This window comes from Mus pahari, chromosome 11, assembly GCF_900095145.1.
Source record: "Mus pahari chromosome 11, PAHARI_EIJ_v1.1, whole genome shotgun sequence".
NCBI classification, from domain to species: domain Eukaryota; kingdom Metazoa; phylum Chordata; class Mammalia; order Rodentia; family Muridae; genus Mus; species Mus pahari.
In genome coordinates this window covers 21,254,929-21,271,329 of record NC_034600.1, presented here as the reverse complement: position 1 = coordinate 21,271,329, position 16,401 = coordinate 21,254,929, and the positions used below count along the sequence as shown (strand labels likewise).

Here is a 16,401-nt window from a genome sequence, read left to right as displayed (position 1 = left end):
ATTTATTTATTTATTTATTCATTTACTCATTTTCTGTATAGCCATGTTTTGTCATTTGAGACATTATTTGAATGATCAGTCCATGGCATCCTAGAACTTAGGGAAATTATAATGACTACATTTCTCTAGTGTTAGGATTAAATGGATCAGCCACCACACCCTGCTATTCCTTTGAGATTTGTCATCTATAAAAATAAAGTTCTCATTTCTCAGTATCTTTTATCCCACATTATCACTCCTTTGAGCTTTGTTTTATATCAAGAATTTTGAGACTGACATCAATCCCAAGTTAAATGTTTCTGTTATGTTCAGTCATGTTTCTAAGAACAGAGACCATATGCATAGGTAGAGACAAAAGTGGGTTTGGAATTGTTCCAGTCAAGTATGAGTTCTGTTGAAGACTCAATAATAAGTAAACCCCTCAAACTAAAGCTATGATACTGAGGGTATCGTAGCACAGTGGAGTTTGTCTATGGCTAATAATAAATAGGATGGATTATTTATAAAGAGAAAGTATATGCATTATATATAATAGAAATAAAGCCCACTTACATAGCAGAGCGAAGTGACACTTGGAAAGAAAAGGATTACTCCCAGACTAATTGCTGGAGATGGGACATGAGAAATGAGAAAGCCTCATCTACATGAGAGTGAAAGTGCAGTCACTAAGTTCCAAGACAGAAAGTAAAAATTGACAATCTCAGACCCCAGAGAATCAATGGCAGCTACTGCAGAATAGAAGTAGATATCCTGAGGTTTTTAGCCAGAAAATACCAATTATGGATCAGGGACTGAATACTAAAGAAGGAGCTTTCACTGGAGTAACAGCAACCAATACTGACAAAACGTAGAGAAACTGAGGTTTTTTGGGGGGGGGGCACAAACCAAAAGCTCTAAGTCCTGCAGGAAGCTGAAGGAGCGAAAAATAAAGAACTACAGATTGATGAGGAGCTGAGAAATACCAGCTACAAAGTTTTCTATTATTGTAAAATGACAAACTTAATTAGAACAGAAAATGAGTTCCTATCAAGGGAACAAGAGGGACACCATAGATAGAACACCATAGTATTCTATATCAGGTATTTGCCAGACTTCTTTGGGAAACCCTTCTATGAATACTACGTCTTTTCCTTCTGTTTCCTGCTCAAACTTGGTCTCTTCTCCTAGAAAGCCATTTGGTAATAGCTGTAATATCTAGGCAAAGAGGGTCTGAGGAAGTTCCTGAAACAATGAGTGGCCTTTCTTAAAGAGGACAGTCCCTCTTTCCCTGATTTGCCTAAATTCATCTGATCCTCCTTCAATCCTTCAATTCACTGACTAAATCAAAGACAACACAGTGGTCAGATCTCATAGCAACATTACTTTGCCTACAGTGACTAGATATTTGTAAATACAATGTAAATAGTGAATTTAGAGAAGAGAACACACAGATGCCAGGACAACATTACCAGAGATGAGGATTCAAAGAGTAGCTAATTCATAATCTAGTGATCCCGTGCAAGCAGGTTGAAGGCAGGTTTTCTGTCATTCACATATAAATTGACAATGGTTGTCTGGCTTTGTTTACAAGTTCATGACTGCATGCAGTGACCGAAACCACTATATTTCTAAGAACATTCCCCCTAAAGAAGTTTCAAAGCTTTTGAAACAAAAGAAGTCAGCAATAACTCCACAAAAGACAATGCAAGGACACCCATGAAGATATCCAACATGCTATTTGCAAGAGGTGAATCAGGAAGCTTGACAGAAGAGGAGGGGTATGTGTGGATCTCTTGTGGGGTACAGTTTCATTGATTGTCTTATTTCTTAAGAGCATGAAACAAAGAGGATGATCACAACACTACCTAGAACTCTAGTGGAAGAAAGGCAGTGTAGTAGTCTCAGAACTGTGATGAACTCCCTTATTATCCAGACAACACTATCATGAATCTGAAGAGGGTGGTGAAAAAATGATTGAGTTCCTAAAAGTGTCAGAACATCAAGCCAACTACAGGTCTCAGGAACTGAATCTGAGGGCAGCCTTTTCTGAGGATGTCCTTATGGATGACCAAGGTAACATTTCCAGGCCAGAGCAGCCTACCTCTGCCACTACCCCTGACTGCCAGAACCATGAAGCAATCAATATTCACCTGTGAGGGTTACCTAGAGAGATCCCATTGAGTCTACAAATCACACAAATGTGATGAAAGTCACATAATCTTCAAATACCCCTGTGACATCTCCATCCACCAGAGAACATACAGGAAGGAGAGGCCAATTTTTTTTCTGTATTAAGTGTTATAGTAGCCTCTATAGAGTCTCAGGCTCTGAGGTCATGAGGACTTACACAAGCCAGAGAAGCCTGTCACATGTAACACACGTGAAAGGTCCTTCAGCCACAATACCATTCTGGAGGCTTATAAGCAGATTCTTACATGAGACAAACCCTTCACCAGCTCCTTGTGTAGCTTCTACAATCATCCACATACCGCCATCAGCTGTAGATGATTACTACAAATCATACTGAACTGTGTTTCTTCTGTACCAGATGCTAGGAGGTTTTCAATCTATGTGTTTATCAACCCATGAATAAGAGTGTAGCTTATAAATACCACTCAACAAGTGAGAGTGTTTAAATTAACTTCTGTATTGTTTTTCTCATACCATACTGGCAAGTGAAGGTCAAGCATATGAGCAGTTTTTCCACTTGTTCATTAAAATTTTCTAATGTCTAAGTATTGGCTGTTATCTTATTTTCCAATACCAAATAAATTTTGTTGCTTCTGTGTTTCTTCTTTGTGTTATGTTTCTTGTGTGTCTGTGTGTCCCCTGTGTTAGTGGGTGTCTCTCTGTTGGACTGGTGGGCTTTAACTTTGAAGATACTTGAGACAGAGTGCATCTCACCCAGCCATTGTACTCCAGGTAGTGGCCCTGAAGCTCATACAGACCATGTGGTCTTTATTCTCCACATGCCTTAGGAAGCAGATATGAAAGAACTCTGCTACTAGATCTGACTTTCTAAAATTTTATTTCATGTGTTTGTAATAAATTGTATTATGTATGTATCAGAAATGTGAAGGAGACACTGTACTTTACAATAGGCACCAGATCTTGGGGATTTGGAAGTACAATAGTTATGAGATGCTCTTTAGGGGCTGGGAACTGAAACGGTGTCACCCGAAAAAGTAACAGATGTTATTAAGTACTGAGCCATCTCTGAAGCCCTTGGATCTGAGTTTTGCTGTATTCTTTAAATACAAGCCAAGGATTTCAGATTTTTACTTTAAGCACTTTTATCTAATGAAATATATTTCCATCCTGTGTATGCTTCTTAAATTGAAGAATGTATCTCATGTGAGAAGACAGTGAGTTTGATCTTGGGAGAAATAAAGACCTAAAATGCACCTAATCTACTGACAGGGAATTGGTTTTCTCTTTACAGCTTTTAGATCCCTGGTTTGTAATTCATATCCCCATATTAGAGGGCAAGGGTTATTACAATCTGATTCAATCTCATGACTTCTTTCAGAATTTTGAATTGAACTGGAGTACTAGTAATTAAATAGGAGGTGATAATGGATACAAATTAGAAAGAAATAAGACAAAATATCACTATTTGTGGATATGATAATAAACAACCACAAAAATACCACCAGAAAATTCCTACAGATGACAAACACCTCCAACAAAGTGGCCTGATACAAAATAAACTCAAAGAACTCATTAGCTCCCTTTTATACAATGAAAAACTGGGTAAGAAAGAAACTAGGGAAGCAAACCACTTATAATAGCCATATAAAATACCTCAATATAACTCTAACCAAGCAAGTGAAAGATTTTTTTATTGGATATTTTATTTATTTAAATTTCAAGTGTTATCCCCTTTCTGAATTTTCCCCCATCCCCAGGAGCCACATATCCCATTCCCCCTCCTCCTGCTTCTATGAGGACATTCATGTTTAAATTTTAAATGATTTGTTTTAATTAATACAAATTTTAAAATTAAAAAAAAAGAATTATACCAGAGTTCTCACCAGAGATAATGAAAGCTAGAAAGTCCTGGACAGATCTCATATAGACCCTAAGAGAACACAAATGCCAGTCCAGACTACTATACCCAGCAAAACTCTCAATTAACATAGATGGAGAAACCATGATATTCCATGACAAACCCATATTTATACAATATCTTTCCACAAATCCAGCCTTCCAAAGATAATAGATGGAAAGCTCTAACTCAAAGAGTGAAAGATTTGTATGACAGGAAGTTCAAGTTCCTAAAAAAAGAAATTGAAGAAGATATCAGAAGATGGAAAGATGTTCTATACTCATTCATGGATAGGTAGAAATAACATAGTGAAAATTGCCTTACCAAAACAAATTACAGATTAAATGCAAAGAACATCAAAATTCTATATAATTTTTTTTTGAGTCAGGGTTTCTCTGTGTAGCCCTGGCTGTCCTGGAACTCACTCTGTGGCCCAGGCTGGCCTCAAACTCAGAAATTCGCCTGCCTCTGCCTCCCAAGTGCTGGGATTAAAGGTGTGCACCACCACTGCCTGGCTCTATGTAATTTTTATAGACCCTGAAAGAGCAATTCCAACGTTCACATGTAAATAAAAGAAAAACAAGGTAGCCAAAAACAATTCTGAACAGTAAAATTAAAAAAAAAAAAAACCTTGTTCATACAGACTTTTTTACTTATTTGTTAGATTTACACCAAGATAGTTTATATTATTTGAGACTATTGTGAAGAGTGTTGTTCCCCTATTTTCTTTCTCAGCCTGTTTATCATTTATATAAAGGAGGGCTACTGATTTCTTTGAGTTAATTTTATATCCAGCTGAAGTTGTTTACTAGCTGTAGAAATTTTCTGGTTGAAATTTTGGTTCACTTATGTATAATATCATGTCACCAGCAAATAGTGATAACTCGACTACTCCTTTTCCAATTTGTTTCCCCTTGATACCCTTTTGTTGTCTTACTGCTCTAACTAGAACTTGGAGTACTATATGGAATAGAGATAGAGAGAATGCAGTGTTGTGTTTTATGTGATTTTAGTGAGATTGTTTCAAGTTTCTCTCCATTTAATTTGATATTGGCTGTTGGTTTGCTGTACATTGCTTTTTTTATGTTTAGATATGGGCCTTGATTTCTTGATTTCTCCAGTACTTTTAACATGAAGGAATATTGCATTTTGTCACAGGCTTTTCAGCATCTAATGAAATGATCATGTGATTTTTTCTTTAAGTTTTTTTTTATATAGTAGATTACATCAATGAATTTTTTTTATACTGAACAATCCCTGCATCCCCAGGATGAAGCCTACTCAGTTGTGGTTCATGATGGTTTGATGTGTTCTTGGATTCTATTGACAAATTTTTTATTGATTATTTTTACATAGATATTCATAAGCGATATTGGTCTGAAGTTCTCTTTCACTTTCATTGTTGGATCTTTGTGTGGTTCAGTTATCAGAGTAACTTGGCCTCATAGAATGTAAAGTAACTTCTGTTGTTATTTTATGGAATACTTTGAGGTATATTGGTATTAGCTCTTCTTTGAAGGTCTGGTAGAATTCTGAAGTAAAACCATCTGGTCCTGAGCTTTTTATGTTTGGGAGGTTTTTTAATGACTGATTCTATTTCTTTAGGTGTTATGGGAGTGTTTATACAGTTTACCTGTTTTTGATTTAAATTTGATACCTGGTATCTGTCTAGAAAATCAACCATTTCATCTAGATTTTCCAGTTTCATGGATTATAGGCTTTTGTAGTAAGATCTGATGATATTTTGAATTCCCTCAGTTTCTGTTGTGCCTCCCTATTCACTTCTGATTTTGTTAATTTGGATACTGTCTCTGTGTCCTTTAGTTTAGTTTGGCTAACAGTTTATCTATTTTGTTGATTTTCTTAAAGAACTAGTGTTCAGTTTTGTAGATTCTTTGTATTGCTCTCTTTGTTTCTACTTGGTTAATTTTAGCCCTGAATTTAATTATTTCCATACCATATGCCATTTACTCCTCTTGAGTGTGTTCGCTTCTTTTTGTTCTAGAGCTTTCAAGTGTGCTGTTAAGTTGCTAGTATAAGAACTCTCCAATTTCTTTCTTTCTTTCTTTCTTTTTTTTTTTTTTTTAAAGGAGGACAGTTAGTCCTATGAATTTTTCTCTTTGCACTGCTTTCAAAATATCCTGATAGTTTGGGTATGCTGTGTCTTAATTTTCATTGAATTCTAGAAAGTTTTAAATTTCCTTCTGTATTTCTTCCCTGACCAAGTTATCATTAAATTGGGAGTTATTCAGTTTTCATGGGATTTCTGTTGCTTTTGTTGTTATTGAACACGAGAAAAGAAAAGCTTCAGGGCAGGCTTCCTCAACTCATTCCATGTTTCTTGCCTTAGTCCTTCCCCATTCCAACTCTCAAAATGGAGTAAGATGGAATTCAAGCATATCGTTTCCACTTTCTCAAATGGTTTCAGCCAGGAGAAGAAAAGGAAGGTTTTAGGACCCTCTCCAGAAAAAGTCTCAGAGGTTAACAAATCTAACAGCACCTACCACCCAAATGCTCTTTTACAAATGAGAATGCAGCTGTTCTGTGTGCACTTGAGGTTGTGGGATGGTAGAAATAGAGTCCTCCCATGATCAGGTTTTCTAAGTCATTCTCAACAGGAGAATAGCAGAAAGGCCGAAATGGAAGTGGTATTACATAGGAAGGAAAAAATAAAAATGCAAACTACTTCATAGTCAATCATCAGTATTCTTTATTTCCTCCCATATATAAAAGATCCCTTTTAAGGGGTATTAACTAAGTTAATAAGATCCTTAAAAATCAAATAGCCATTCTCTCACAAACCTTTGGAAGAAGAGTACAATTGTTTTAAAGAGTAAATAAACTGGCTTGAGATACGAAATTCCTGTGCTGCATCAACAGGCCACATCACAGGACATGTATGAGACTAGAAATTAAATTTCACTAACCGTGTTATGAACATAATACAAAACATATATCAGAAGATAGCATACAAACTAGCACTGCAAAAAAAAAGTTAGGTTTCTTTTGGAAATGTAGGAATCTTAATGCTGCAGACTCCAGCAAGTCCAATTCCAGAAACAACTGATCAGGAATTAGGTTTGGTTTTATTTATTGTGTCCTAGATTTCCTGCTTTCTATTTTCTTTGACTTGTGTCAAAATCTTCTATTGTCTCTTCTATGTCTGTTCTGCTGGCTAAGTTTGAATCCGTAGCTCCTGATCTCTTTCCTAGGGTTTCCATCTTCAGGTTTGCCTCCATTTGTGACTTATTTCTTGTTTCTAATTCTACTTTTAGGTCTTGGACCACTCTGTTCATTTTCTTTACCAATTTATTGTGTTTTCCTTTATTTCTTTAAAGGATTTTTTTTTTGTTTCCTCTTTAAGGGCTTCTACCTAATAACTGTGTTTTCCTGTATTTCTTTCAGTGAGTTATTTATATCCTCCCTAATGGTCTCTATTATCTTCATGAGAGGGGATTTTAGGTCTTCATCATGCTTTTCAGGTGTTTGCAGTATCCAGGGCTTGCTGTGGTGGGAGAACTGGGTTCTAATGTTGCCAAAATACATCAGGCATTGTTGCTTATGTTCTCCTGCTTACCTCTTGACATCTAGTTATCTACTATGTTAACTGATCTGGGTGTCTCTGTCTGGAAACTGCTTCCTGTGTCCCTGGCTGCAGCAGATCACCTGGGAGACCTGCAGACTGTGGATTGGTGAGAGAGGCAGACATGCTAATCTGCCCCATGGGAGGTATAGACTATACTCATTTTCTTCTTTCTTTCTTTCTTTCTTTCTTTCTTTCTTTCTTTCTTTCTTTCTTTCTTTCTTTCTTTCTTATAAACCATCAAGTCAGTTTCTACTGATCATATTCCCATAAATGTGTCAATTTTTCCCTGGTGCTTGGTTAGCCTACTAGGGACCACATTCTTATGGAAAACTTTTCTATGCCCAGAAGCCAGGATCTGCCAATAGCTCCTCAGTTATGCTTGGTGTTTCCTGAATCCCTTCCTCATACTAGAGTGCTGACTGGCTTAATATGCAGGTGAGTACATTTGTTGTGAGTTCATGAGTAGAGTGCTTCTGTCATAGCATGTAGATACATTTTTCTCTAGTCATACCTCAGACATGAATCATTGAAAATTTCCATCCTATTTACCATATTATCTGAACTTTTGGTGAGGGGAATGATATAGATATCCCATTTGTGACTGGGCATGACAGAGTCACTCATTCTCTGCACTTTGTCCTGTGTGGGAACCCCATTTACTGCACATAGAAATTTCTCTAATGAGTTATTAGTGCTGTACTAGTCTATGGCTATAGATATAAAGAATTAGAGGGTAGTTTGACAAGAGGTCAATTTAGCAAAATTATGGCATTCTTTGTATTCATGGGATCTGTGAGATACCCATGGATTTCTGACTTGATTTACAGCACCAGACTACTTGTAAAGCAGTGGTTCTCAATCTGTGGGTCATGACCATTGGAGAGCACATATTTCCTATGATTTAAAATGTCCACAACTATAGTTGATTTTTGCTAATACAATGGTAGTTTTGTTACTGAGCAGTATCTCTATACATTAGACCATCAGAAATGTATATATTCTAGTGGTCATGCACCACAACCTGATAATCAATTACTAGAGAGCAAGACCCAAATTAAATCAGAATATGGCTGGTTAGCCTTATATCAGGGCTACCAATGTAGCAATGGGCATTTGTTACTAGAATGCTCACGGTCATATTTCACATTGGTCACAGATGGGTAAGATGATTAATGACTTCTTTCAACATCTTGAATGCATCTCAGGGACTCTAGAATGTACCCAGAAATGGTATATTTTGGTCAGTATGATCTTGTTTACTCATGTACTATCTCTTGCCACAGACCACCCCATCTGGGTATGGGAGTCCTTGAGATGTGGGTTCTCAAGGTTAGGTGGGTAAGGATTCAGCAGTGACAAACAGAAACAAAAACAGAAGCAGTTTGAATCTGAGTGTATTTGCAGCTCTCAAGCAAGGGTTTTTATACACAAAGAAACAGGTATCACAGCTCTAAAAAGTTGTGTTCAGTGAAGCAGTGAAATAGAATGGACATAGCAATAATCATTTGGCACAGTAAAATATAAAATCATCCAAGTATTACAACTTCTAAAAAAGTATATTTAATGAGGCAGCCAGGTAGAATGAGTATTATTATAATCATTTGGTACATCAAGATACAAAATCATCTAAGGCTAGTGGCAAATTTCCAAGAACAAGCTAACAAATTTTTATCACTTACTGTTTATCACCTAGTTCCTACTTTTCTGTAAATCTTCGAAGCATAAAATTAAACTGTTTTAATTCTTTTTATTTAATGCTTTTTTAAACAACATACCAAAACTTACCTCTAATGACACATGTGCAGCCATATAAAATATTATTGTTAGAAAGTTATATTTATCAATACTATTTTATACATGACTTACAAAGTGAAGTGCTGGTTTCCAGAGATGAGGTCAAGGGATGGTTTTGTACCCAAAATACTCCCTTAAGATCTTAGCCTAGGCTATCAGGAACATCTTGTAAATAGGAAAAGGAATAAAAAACATAAAACATATAAGTTGCCAAGAGAACTATGGCTCAATAATTTTTCTCTGGCCAAGAGTTCCACAACCAGTTCCAGGAGGCCTCGTTCTTTTGAAGTCTACCACCTCAGTCTGTGGAACTTTTCACACAGATCCTACTGGGATTGGTGTGGCAATTTCCAAAGAGTATGGTATTTTCAGCAAGAATGTCTTGCTATAAAGTTCTGGTTTGTAACAAAAGAAATGGCAGTAATCCTATTGTTTGGAGAACTCCAGACACTCAGATCAAATATTCAAGTGGAGGCATCTCATATATGACTTTTTAGTTAGCAATCTATCACATCTGAGATTAATGTAATTATCTGTTAAGGACAAGTCAAAGGAAACACTCAGAAAGACATACAGAGACCTTCCATGTGGATTTTTCAATCATCCTTACTGTTCATTATCCCCTCCTGTCTACACTCATATATTTCTCAGGATTATATAAGGTCAAGCAGTTTTCTGAAATGGTTAAAATATACCATGACTATATTTCTGGATTTACAATACATATATGTATATGTATGAGTGTTTTTTTTGTGTGTGTATGTATGTATGTATGTATGTATATGTCCTTGTTGATCCTGAATTGATATTTTTACATCAGTATTGATATGAATTTATCTAATCATAATCAAATATGCAATTTAAAGTAGAAAAGCCTATAACATTTTCACCTTAAAATATAGGCTTTCAGTAAAACATTAATATTTATGTAAAAGCTTTATGGGTATTTCTTTGCCTCCCTTTGCACAAATACCTATAAATTATTTCTGTATTTCTCTAGAATAATTTAGTTGCCAAATAAAGACAAAGAGACATAGTATTTTTATTAACAAGTTTCTGGCAATAAGCTTGTCACTTTTGGAGATATTCTAATCTGACTAGGCTGCTAGTACACAGCCAAATGCCCCATTATTTGCCACCTGGTCTGTTTCTGACTCATTCTAGTTTATGTGTATCCTCTTAGCTGCTCTCTCTTCATGACCTCATGGTGAATCCTCCTTGTCCTTTCACTTGGTCTCACAATATCTTTTGTTCAACTCTGTCTCTTTTTTTCTTGGTCCTCCAGAGTAGGATCAGAAGTTTTTCCCTATTCTCCACTTCTGCCCATCTGTTTGTTGATCAGGAATGTATTAACCAGTCAGTAGTGATGGAAAACATTCTTCATCCATCATTGATACAGGAGATGGTCCAATAATCATGACAATGTAATTTAAATGTCTGGATTGTAACCTTATTTCTGGGCACAGCAGTTAGCTTCTGAAAGAAAAATGCACAAAAACTTCCCATAACATTTTTACTTTTAGTCCAATAATATGTTATTTCTCTTCTATTAATAAATTATATACCAAAAAATAACTATGAAAACTTTCCAACAAAAAATTACATTCATGTGTTTGAGAGAGTCAGATTCCATGGAACTGGAGTTATAGATATTTATGAGCTGCCAATATGGGTGTAGGGAATTGAAACTTTGTCCTTTGGGTGATTTGACAGTGCTCTTAACCACCACCGAATCTATTCAGCCATACCTTCCTCATTTTTAAAAATAATTTCTTACCATTATTTTCTTCCAAGACCTGTCTTTGTTTTTCACACTTTTCCTTTTCTTGTATCTCTAAACCCCTTTTATTTGTGAATATATAAGAAAACCATTATAATCATCAGGGTGAGAAATATCAGCATAATAAAAACCATAATTGGTAATGTGTCATTTACACTTTGGTCCTTTCTCTTTTTCTTTGCTCTATCTTTAAAGCATGCAATATTGCATTATGTAGAGTCCAAAAGCCATATGTTAATGATTGTTTAATCTTATTTGCCTTATTCCTTGTAGTTTTATTAATTTCTTACCTGATTAAAAGTTTGGTTATGTTCAGATTTCTTCCGTGATTTTGTGTCTCTAATTGGGCTACCCCTGTCTGCTTATGCACAGGGAGATGCTTTTCTGCTTTCCATGTGTTTGCAGCTGGTATCTCCCAAGGCATACTTTTGAGGAGTTCAACCAGGAGTTGTGCTTCACTGGACTCTTGACCCCACCTGATTAAGAGATGCCCCTCAGATGCTGCCGCTTGAATCCCTGGGATTTTCCCCATGTGTGCTATGCATGAGTTTCTCAGAGAAATTCGAGGATCTTGGTGCATCTCAGGTATGGGTTCTGTATGTCACAGCTCAGCCTCCCACTTCAGGTGCTCAGTGTTGAGAGTGTGGCTGAACTTCATAAGGGCCCCTGGCCAACAAAACATGCATGCCAAGTATGCACACACAACCTACATAGACCTAATTCTGTACATATCCCATCTACTTAACTCTCTTTAATTTACTCTGAACAAATAAAAAAGACCATGAGGCTGTCACATTTGCCCCCTGATGTATGTGTTAGTCTTCATGTGGGTTACCTAACATTTGGAGCACTGCTTGCTTGTCTCTGACTCTGTTGCCTGCTATTGGTTCTCCTTTCCCTAACTGGAGTGCCTGATTGGGCTTCAGTAGGAAAGGATGTGCTTAGTCCTTCCAGGACTAGAAATCCCAGGGTGTGGTGGTATAAAATGGGGGGAGGGGATGACTATTTCTCTGAAGATAAGTGGAGGGCATAATTGAGTGTGGATTTATAAGAGTGGAATTGCAGGAGAGGAGGGAGGGGGCCTTTGATCAGGATGTAAAGTGGGTAAATAAGTAAATTATTGAAAAGAAAAAAATTAAGCCCTCAACATTGCTTATTCTAGCATTCTGTCTTGATTTTGACTAGAAAACTGCCTTCCATCAGGGACTTCCTCAGGCTCTAAGCTTGTGTTCTGTGTCTCACATTTTGTGCATCAAATATAAATATAAGTACATGGGGGATTTTCCTATGCCCCACTTTGCTCCCAAATATCAATAAATTTCTTCACCTACTGTAGCTCATTTAGCTCCTGAATTAAGGTACAGGCATGCCATTCTTATTATCAAGCTGCTGGCACTAAGTTGGTCACATTCTGAGATATTCTAACCTGACTAGACTGCTAATTGCCAGTTAATTGCCTGCTTATTTGCCATCTTAGTTTTGTTCTGGTTCACTCTAGTTTCCTCATCATTCTCCGTTCAACACAACTTTATTTCAAATTCTCCTAGTCCACCTACATGGCCACTTCACTACTTTTATTCTCCCTCTGTTTCTTTTCTTGGAATTCCAAAACTGGGATTGTAAACCCTTTTTCTTCTACTGCTAAACTATCAGTTGATCAACATTATATTAACTGATTAGAGGTGGTGGAAAACAATTTTTACACCAAATGGATACAGGAGATACTCCAGTAATCATGACAATGCCAGTACCTGGATTGAAAATATATCTCTGGGCACAAAAAACTACATCTGAATATACAGGGCACAAAACTATATACCAATATTTTATAGTTAAACATATTACGTATGTGAGTCAAGTTTATGATAAAGACTTGTGGCACATGTCATTGTCAATACAAATGTGAGCCTGTTTCAGAGAGGTACAATTGATTGCAGAGAACCCACTTTGAATCTGGGTGATATTATCCATTAGGCTGATGTAGAGTCCTAAAAACGGGTCCAAAGAAAACAGAACTGAGCACAGAAATTAACATCTTAACTTCACATCTGACTGTAAACTCAATAGTCTTGTATATCTTATGCTCCTTTCATCATGAATCCATCTCCCCCACTAGTTCTACTTTACTATGGTGGACAGAAACTTCAGATTGTGGGGCTAAAGAAATCTTTCCTTCTGTGAGTTGCCTTTGTCAGGTGTTTTGTCTGAGTTACAAGAGAATTAAATAATATATCTATTAGATATTATTAATAACCTCTATTAGAGGTTTTCCACAAAACAACTACTAATTACTCCATATCATGAAGGAGTCTGTTATATGAAACTTAATGTAAATTGCAGTATTAGCATTGTACAAAAGTATATGACTATAAATAAGGAAAGAAAGATGACCAGGGCTTATATAGTACTCAGAGGAGGTTACCTCTTACCAAAGCATCGTAAAAACAGGCTAAAGTTGGCCTTCATATTGCTAATGAGAACAACGGGGCAAACTACTGGAAAGCATATTTCTATCAATGTAGATATATTTATTGACCATGGCAATGGATATTTGGAGCAGGCCATAATGACAGCTACAAAAGAATAGAATGAGTTAGAGATGACAAATATGCACAGCAGGATGAGGATAGTCTGAGTGGCTCTGTCTTCAGGTGAGACTTTCAGAAAGTGTTGAGCACTGTGGATATGTTTGACTTGTCTCTTATGTCTGTAGAGGATACTCACCATAGAGACACTTGAGCAGGTCATGAGACACAGACACAGGACATCAGAGAAGCACAGTATGAACATGTACAGCATAGTTTCCACAATGTCAGAAGCAAACAATGAGCAGTATGCATAGCTCAACCTGTTAGTCACATTTTCCTTGTAAGTGGGACCTGACACTCTTGTTGCAATCAAGATGTTTAGAAGTAGGTGGAAAAGCCAACTAACTGAGCAGGAGGGACCAATGCAATTGGTGGCTCTGTATTTCAGCTTCGTCCACCTGGAATTGCTGGGTCTGATTGTGACTGCTTGGAAACAACTCAATAGGCACATTGCATACAGGCTCATCCCTCTTGTTACTCTTGAAATATACACGATCAATTTACATCCAATATCATCCAGAAATAATTTAAATCCAAAATATGACATTGTCTGTGGAATGCCTCTTAAGATGATAGTCAAGCAGTTGGCAATAGTCAAGTGCTCTATAATCAGATCTTTGGGAACTAAATGTTTTCCAGTGAACACCAAAATGATATAATAAAATACTATTGAGGAATTGCCTAGGATTCCCACTATAATCTGGCAGGAGAGAAAAATTCCCATTGCAAAGTTTTCAGAAGGCATTTTCATTCCTATTAAAAAAGTAAATCAATTTATTATAGTGTAGAGACCTTGGATATGAATTAGGTGCAGGCATTATTACATAAAAGCTTAAATACAACTTTCCTCAACATACTTTATTTATAGAGCAGGAATTACAATGGCTTAGTATATGTGGGGAAAGAAACCCTGTATAGACTCTACAGGAAAACAAAAGCTTGTAGAGGCTCTAAAAATTAGTATTGGTCCCCTTTAACAAATTGAAAAAAAAATTGTCAAAATCCAGTTGTCATGCTACTGAAAGTCTTACATATTGTGTCATCAACTATTGTTAATCATAATCACAAATGCTGTAAAATGATCTGAGGATTGAGAGAAAACAAAGGCACCCAGAAAATGATCAGAGTAAGAGGATAAAGGAAGAGTCAGAGCATTCCACCCCAATGTCCTGCTGAGTTTTCGCAGTTTTCAGGATGAATCTCTGGACAACAAAATCACTTCTTTCCTGAATGGTCGGTGTGACTCAGTGATCTGACCTGAATGGTTTTGTGTACAATGACTATCTACCTGCAGAAGCAGATTATGTGTACATCTCCTCAGTGCACACAGACACAGACACACACAGACACAAACACACACACACACAGACACACACAGACACACACAGACACACAGACACAGACACAGACACAGACACACACACACACACACACACACACACACACACACACACACAAACTGTCAAATTACTTTAAGGCTGAAATGCAAAAACTCTCAGAGCAAAATGTTAGAAAATCGAGATGAAGTTTCTAACTACAGCAATACTAATAGCACAGGAAAGGAACCAAGAGCTATCATCTGAAACTGTATGACATTAAGAGGTTTGTGCACATTAAAGGAAAGTACCTGCCAAGTGAAGACTTAACCTACTAAATGGGAGAAAACCATTAATGTTTGTATCTCAATTAAGAGATTTTAATTAACTTAAAATCTAGAATGTATAAAGGAAAATAAAGATTAAACAGTCCTTTAAAAGCATGAAAGAAACAAACAAAATGAGATGGAGATAGTGGAACCAAGATTGAGAATGTGACAGATATAGAGAAAGAGAGGAGAAACAAAGCTAAGTGGAAAAAGGAAAGAAGAAAATGAGGTGACATCAGTGGTGAGACGCAGCAGCAGCTTATGGGAGAAGCAGCCAATTCTGCACTGAACTGAAAACAGTCACAATCATCCACACCATTCACGTGCCCACTTCCTAAACAATATCAGAGTTTCCTTTTTTAAATCTAGCCTAGATATATTTATGTTTTAAATCCTCCTGTTCTTCCTTCTTAGCCTCCATCCTTCCCTTCGTTCAGCAGAGCTGTTGAAAGAAATTCTTAATACAGATATTTTAAGTACAGCTGCAATTAAGAGTTCTTGGCAAGAATGTGAGTTATTTCCAGGAGCACAAGTGTGGCTTGTCCCAACTCCGCTTTCTAATGTCTTTAGTTCTTACTATACTTATGCTCTGATCACTCACCTCAGTGCAGGATTACACCATTCTGGTAGCCCTATCCATTAGAAGTGAGTCTGTAAAACTAGCCAGACACTCTCCCTCACTTAAAGGTTCAGGATCTCCTGGTATTCCATCCCAGAAGATTGGTAATTTTCAGTTCAACTCTAGAAACAGGATGACATCGTCTCTATAAGAGACTGAAATAACTTGTAAACACCTTGGTCCTAAGTCACTGTCAGAAAACAAAACAAAATGGCATGCAAACTGTGTAGCCAACTCCATGAAGTAATTAGGAATCAGGATGAGAGCTTTCCTGATAGCCCTTGGAGCACAAAATGTATGGCAGAATGGCATGCTGAGATATAGGTGTCCATTAGTAGCAAAAAAAAAAAAAAAAAAAAAAA

General features: G+C 36.7%; 1 protein-coding gene across 1 annotated transcript; it reads right to left on the bottom strand.

Annotated features, from left to right (window-relative positions):
* Nucleotides 1-13,605: 13,605 nt before the first annotated feature.
* Nucleotides 13,606-14,550, bottom strand: LOC110329150 (vomeronasal type-1 receptor 4-like). Its single transcript, XM_021208739.1, has one exon. It carries the CDS (start codon nt 14,524-14,526, stop codon nt 13,606-13,608), a length of 921 nt encoding a protein of 306 aa, XP_021064398.1. The 5' UTR covers nt 14,527-14,550.
* Between the last annotated feature and the right edge of the window lie 1,851 nt (nt 14,551-16,401).

Coding starts and splice junctions, on each gene's coding strand:
- LOC110329150 (XM_021208739.1), bottom strand. CDS start 14,526: ATGAAAATGCCTTCTGAAAACTTTGCAATGGGAATTTTTCTCTCCTGC.